This window comes from Aquila chrysaetos, chromosome 5 (assembly GCF_900496995.4).
Source record: "Aquila chrysaetos chrysaetos chromosome 5, bAquChr1.4, whole genome shotgun sequence".
Classification (NCBI taxonomy): Eukaryota; Metazoa; Chordata; class Aves; order Accipitriformes; family Accipitridae; genus Aquila; species Aquila chrysaetos.
The window spans coordinates 19,175,133-19,181,132 of NC_044008.1; the positions used below are offsets into that span (position 1 = coordinate 19,175,133).

Consider the following 6,000-nt stretch of genomic DNA (forward strand, 5'->3'; position numbering starts at 1 on the left):
GCTCAAGGGTAGGAAGGCTCTACAGAGGGATCTGGACAGGCTGTATTGATGGGCCAAGGCCAATTGTATGAGGTTCAACAAGGCTGAGTGCCAGGTCCTGCACTTGGGACACAACAAACCCATGCAATGCTACAGGCTGGGGGAAGAGTGGCTGGAAAGATGCCCAGCGGAAAAGGACCTGGGGGTGTTGGTTAACAGCTGGCTGAATATGAGCCGGCAGTGTGCCCAGGTGGCCAAGAAGGCCAACAGCATCCTGGCTTGTATCAGAAATAGCGTGGCCAGGAGGACAAGGGAAGTGATCATCCCCCTGTACTCGGCACTGGTGAGGCCGCACCTTGAGCACTATGTTCAGTTTTGGGCCCCTCACTACAAGAAAGACATTGAGGTGCTGGAGCGTGTCCAAAGAAGAGCAACAAAGCTGGTGAAGGGTCTAGAGCACAAGTCCTATGAGGAGTGGCTGAGGGAACTGGGGTTGTTTAGCCTGGAGAAAAGGAGGCTGAGGGGAGACCTTATTGCTCTCCCCAACTACCTGAAAGGAGGTTGTAGTGAGGTGGGAGTCGGTCTTTTCTCCCAAGTAACCAGCGATAGGACAAAAGGAAATGGCCTCAAGTTGTGCCAGGGGAGGATTAGATGGGGTATTGGGAAAAATTTCTTCACCTAAAGGGTTTTCAAGCATTGGAACAGGCTGCCCAGGGGGGTGGTTGAGTCACTGTCCCTGGAGGTATTTAAAAGACGTGTAGATGTGGTGCTTAGGGACATGGTTTGGTGGTGGACTTGGCAGTGTTAGGTTAACGGTTGGGCTCGATAATCTTAAAGGTCTTTTCCAACCTGAATGATTTTATGATTTTATGATTCTATTCTATGGTTTGAACTATTAGTATAAATAGTAAACAAGTCCTTTGCATGGTCATTTTGGGAATCCCTCTTTTCTCTTGCTTGATCTGTCTGGTTTTCTGGGGAGTGATTAGTTTACTTGTAATGAGGAATGAAACAGAAAAAAAACAGGAAGTGGGAGGGTAGGTGTGCATTCTCTTCCTCTTCTCTGGACTCTTCATGCTCTCTCCTATCCTCTCTCTCCTTTTTATCTGTTGTTCCTATTACCTGTCTTTCTTCTTTTTCATGCCTTCATTAATAAATGATGATTAAACTTCCCTGGCTAACCTATGCCTTTTTCCCCCTCTCATTCCATTTTCTCATGTCATTGTCCAAAGTTGTAAATTCACCTCCTGTTTTCTAATCTGTTCTTCCTCCTGTCATCACTTTATTTCAAGTCTGCTCTCTGCCCTGCCTCAGCATTTTGAAAATGCATAATTGTCTCCCCTCTTCTCTCCTTCTTTTAAAGTGTTGATACCATATTCACACAGCAGGATTGTGCAAAGTGGAGACAGGGATAGCAAGTCAGGAAGGAAACTTTTATGTCCATAAAATGACAAAGCAGCAGGTATCTGCAAATGAATGTGGTTGTACCTGAATTCTCTCTCCATCCTGGGACCAATATGCTAGAGAAGCACACTATGAAAACACCAAACACACAGTCCATCAGCACTTTACACCCTTGCTTTTAGCTTTGGGCCATTCCAAGCGTAATTCAGGAACGATGGAGCTAAGTCAGCCTAATTTTTAACACAATAGTAGTTTACTTTCAGACCTAATAAACCATAAAACTTTTGCTTTGTGTCTCGCTGCCTAAACGGTATTGCTACCTTAAAAGTTGTGTTCTTTTCTAATGGGAAGAAAAATAGGGGGCATAGCGGAAACCCCAAGAAAGAGTATAAAGGGGAAACAGAATAATTAATAGAAGCAAAACTTTAAAGTAATTTCTCTTGCTGAATGTATATTTAAAAAGGGGAATATACCACAATAATCAACCACGTTTTTTGCCTTCAGCCTGTCTGAGGCCATGTGGTTTGGAGATCTGATCACTAGTCCGAAAAGGAAAGGCTGTTTGCAAGATTTCTGGGGTGTTTTTTCCTGGAAAAGGTGAGAGGACAAAAGCAGAAATCTATGACATACACTTTATGCCTTATAAGGAAAGTATTCTTCTATCTATCTGTCTGTCTGTCATCTATCTATCTATCTATCTTTCATTCATATGTAGAGAGACCCATCAAGCTGTCACTAAAATGATTTGGAGGCAGGTATTTCTTTTATTTACTGCTCTGAGGGTTAGGTTAAAAACTCTAAATTTGATACACGTCTTGAACCAAGTGAATTGGATTTTCTTATTTGGTTTGCTCTTTCATATTCACTGTTCAGTATTTTCTGGAGTTATGCATGGTATTTCCATCAGTAATAACAGTTCTGACTATCTGGAGACAGAACAATACAAAGCAGAAGATAGTGTTTGAACATTCAAATGGCATTTTGTAACAATCATGCTTGCTTAATACACCTCAAAACATTTTGTCTTGTAGAGTATCTGTCTAATTTTGAAACCTTTCTAAACTGATATTTTGGGTGAGCCTGAGTAGCTGGTTCCTTGTGGTATAAATCAGTCATTACTTTCTCATTTGTGTTTGTGCTGTGTTCCAGTATTCGTTTTCTTTAATAGTGTGAACTTTGGTTCTGTTTCTCTTTCAAACCACTGCTTCCATTCCATTTTCTTTTAAATGGGCTCGTCGGGCAGTTCTTTGCCCATTTTCATTCTTTTGTTTTTTTTCCTGAGGTGTAACTAAAACAATTTTCTGATTAAATTGACTATTAATAAACGTTATTTACATTAATTTGCACTTGTAATAGCATCACTAGAGGGCAGTATTGATTAAATTAGGCGCACTCTGGTGCTTATTGGAAACGTAAAGGCAGAAAAGCCTCCAGTAAAAACATCCTTGCATTTTTAATAAATGGCCATGGCTTTCATGTCCGTTTTTCGTCATATCCTATACGTAAAAAGTAATAGTCGCCATGTGTATTAGATACCATTTTATGTAACTTTAATGCAGGTAAAAGAACTTTCTATGATATTTTTATGAAAAAGAATGTGCATGGAGCTTAGTAGAAAGTAGATGGCATTGAAGTTATTGTAAATTATCATTTATATCCATGACTTCGTTAGAATTAATTATTAAAGTGTTAAATTTTTATAATAAATAAAAATATAGGTTTGTCCATATGTTGTTTCTCAGGGAAAGTGTTTGCTGTGAAAAACAATATCTTAAAATTCAGTAACTGTCTCCTTGAAAAATCTCAGTACAGTACATTTTAAAATAATGGACAACAAAGATAACCAGGACTGTAAATTAAGACACTGACTCATTTGTTCTTATTGATTTACAGGTCTCCTGACAAATGCAGCAACACAGAATCCTCGTAGGAGTGGTTTAGGCTCTGTGTGAGCTACTTAGTCAAGTTTCACTGCTGTTGATCATCATCCGTTATATGTCATCAACTCAACTGTCTGTTTCTCTGTATCTCATGAATGACAGCATAATTCCTCTACATTATGAGCTAAAGTTTGTTCTACCATACTATGGATCACTGGACTAAGGAATATAGAAAAAGAGATATGCTTGGGCATTAGCAATACAAAAAAGTTCATGGTTAACGTTTCATCTGCGTTACACACCACTGCTGGACTTGCTGTTACCTACATGTTTTAATCCGAAGAGTCTGCTACAATGAAGAGTATCATCCCAATCAGCCTTAGAGAAGACTGTTTTGCCTATGGGAGGACACTGAGGTGCAAAAGAGAAACTCTTCTTGTGCCCTAAACTGTCTGAATTGCTTTTATTTTCTTATACTTTCAGTATATACAATAGACCAAAGAGCAAAATCTATTTTAAAGTGGACACAATCTTACTGTTAACAGAGTTATGTCATTAAATTGTAGGAGGTCTCCACAAAGACATGATTCCAGCTTTCACAAAGCTGAGATGTTGTTGTCCAGCAGAAGTCTTTATGGAAAGCTGCAGTAAAATCTAACTCAGAGACCTGCTCTTGAAATGCCACGTTCGAGAGAACATAATGGAGCACTGAGAGAAAACGACCTATGTTTGAAAAACTTGGACAAAAAGAACACAAACTGTCTACATGGCACCTTTATTCCTCTGTACTTAGATTGACTTTCTCGTACTAAAATCATTTTCAGTTTTAACCAGTTAAACATGCCTCTTCTACAGTTCCATTTTTGATAGTTAAAGTTGGATAATACAGTATTTGCAAAGAGCATGTTTGGTCATCTGTGGCCTATGTCTCATCTGATACACCATTTAGCACCAGAAATCAAATTAAAGAGAAAACAAAAGTAACACTTGTTTGAAAGAGATCATTAAATGTATTTTGAAAAGCCTAAAGTTATATATTTAACAGTTTTTATATGTTGTATATTTGTAGAAAATCCTATTTAACAATTAACGTGATAACTCTGACAGTCATGACAAGTGGTTCAGAGTTAAGTTGTGTTTTATTACTTCAGTTGTCTCTGAAGTGACTGGTGTCGTTTGCTTTCTTCCATTGGGACATTCTGGATGTAAAGCATGACCAGAGAGGACTGTGTAGAAAAAGCAAAGAATAATGTTGTTTATATTACATAAATGCATTCAACCATTGCACTGTTGGAAGGCATTTTTTATTTTTATTTTATTTTTATTTTTTGTCTTTATGTACTGATAAAAATAGAGTGTAAAATATTTTACTCATTGCTCTTCATAGCAAGGTTTGGTTTTCTTTCTTTCTTTCTCTCTCTCCGTCTCTCTCTCTCTTTCTCTCCCCCTGTTTTTATGTAAGGGTCAGTTTGAAGCCTGTTCCTTGATCCCATTTTCAGTGTTTTACCTCATTGTTAGAAAGCCCACTTTTTCGGCATTATTGGTTAGTAAAAATTTAGCAAAGACAGCATAGACGAGGGGGAAATTATGATAAAACAGAAACAAACAAAACCTTGTTCCCATTTACTGTACCTTTCAGTATGTAAGTTTGGTACATATTGGTATGATGCAATCAAAAAGGGAGCTTAATTTCTTCCTGGCAAATGTATTATGGTTTCAAGTATACTACCTAATACTCCAATTAACTTTTAGTGTTATGCTAGCTCTATTCTACTAAAGAAAAGTATATAGAGATTGTTCAAGTGACCATAGACGAAAGGTACAAAAATGAAAAGTTGATTAAAGAAATTTTTTTAAGGCCTGCTCTAATACTGAGGCTTATTTAATGCAGAGGTTGCAGGAAACATGAACTATAGACCATTTTGTCTTCAAGTAAAATAAATATATACAAAATTCTTATTTAATCTTAGGTTTTTGACCAGTGTCAAAGTAGCAATTAAAGCCCAGCCACTTGAAAAGTGTTATGGACTGACTGCACTATAAATGACCAATGTCAGGTTTAAAATGTCATGCAATAAATGATGGTAAATACATTTACTGTACATGTAGACCTCAAGAGCCAGATCCCTCACTCTACCAACTCTCTGGTTTGATTTATTTTAAAGGGAGTGTAGTAGCCTTATTTAGTAAACACAGAAAAATTAAAGATGTTACATCATTTTTGTTGCTTTACAGTATTCAGTTTTGTGTTGGTTCAGCTAAATTATGAAAAATAAAGAAAATCCTTTTATAAGTGAGACTTTTGTTCCCTGAGCATGACGTCACCAAAGGAATTTCACCAGATGATAAGTAAGGTGGGGCTACAGAGAGGAAGACTTAGCGATGGAATGGGAAATTGAGGACATGGGTTGTGTTTTGAAATTGAAGTTTTACCCTTCCCTTTTCAGGTCTTGGGTACCTTCATTCTGGTATGCTCAGTTATAGATCAGATTAAGGTCATTTCTTTTCTGGAAGCCAGATTCCACTAGAGGATCTAAAAATGGCCATCTGAAATCTTTACATCTAAAATCATACCTTCCAATCAGTTCTGAATATGCAAGCTTATGTCTTTGTTTTCTGAGTACTTTAAATGCTCAACAAAAGGTACATGTACATTGTTTATAAGGTCTACTCTGGATAAGAAGTATCGAAGGCAAAAGATTCTGATTATTCATCAGAGACGAATTCTAGTTGCTGA

The 6,000-nt window shown here is 37.6% G+C and overlaps 1 protein-coding gene across 7 annotated transcripts in view; it reads left to right on the plus strand.

Moving 5' to 3' along the window:
- The window catches only part of TAFA5 (TAFA chemokine like family member 5), a 436,466-nt gene extending 430,906 nt beyond the window's left edge, over positions 1-5,560 (plus strand). For 5 of the 7 annotated variants that reach the window (XR_003923573.2, XR_003923575.2, XR_003923576.2 and 2 more), the window contains 2 exons: positions 1,888-1,980; positions 3,277-5,560. Coding sequence is in view for 1 of the 7 variants with exons in the window: in XM_030015550.2 (XP_029871410.1) it covers positions 3,277-3,285 (9 nt within the window). In the remaining 6 variants the exon portion in view is untranslated. The remainder of the gene's footprint in view (positions 1-1,887; positions 1,981-3,276) is intronic. The other 2 variants (XR_003923574.2, XM_030015550.2) reach the window with 1 other exon arrangement.
- The last annotated feature ends 440 nt before the right edge of the window (positions 5,561-6,000 follow it).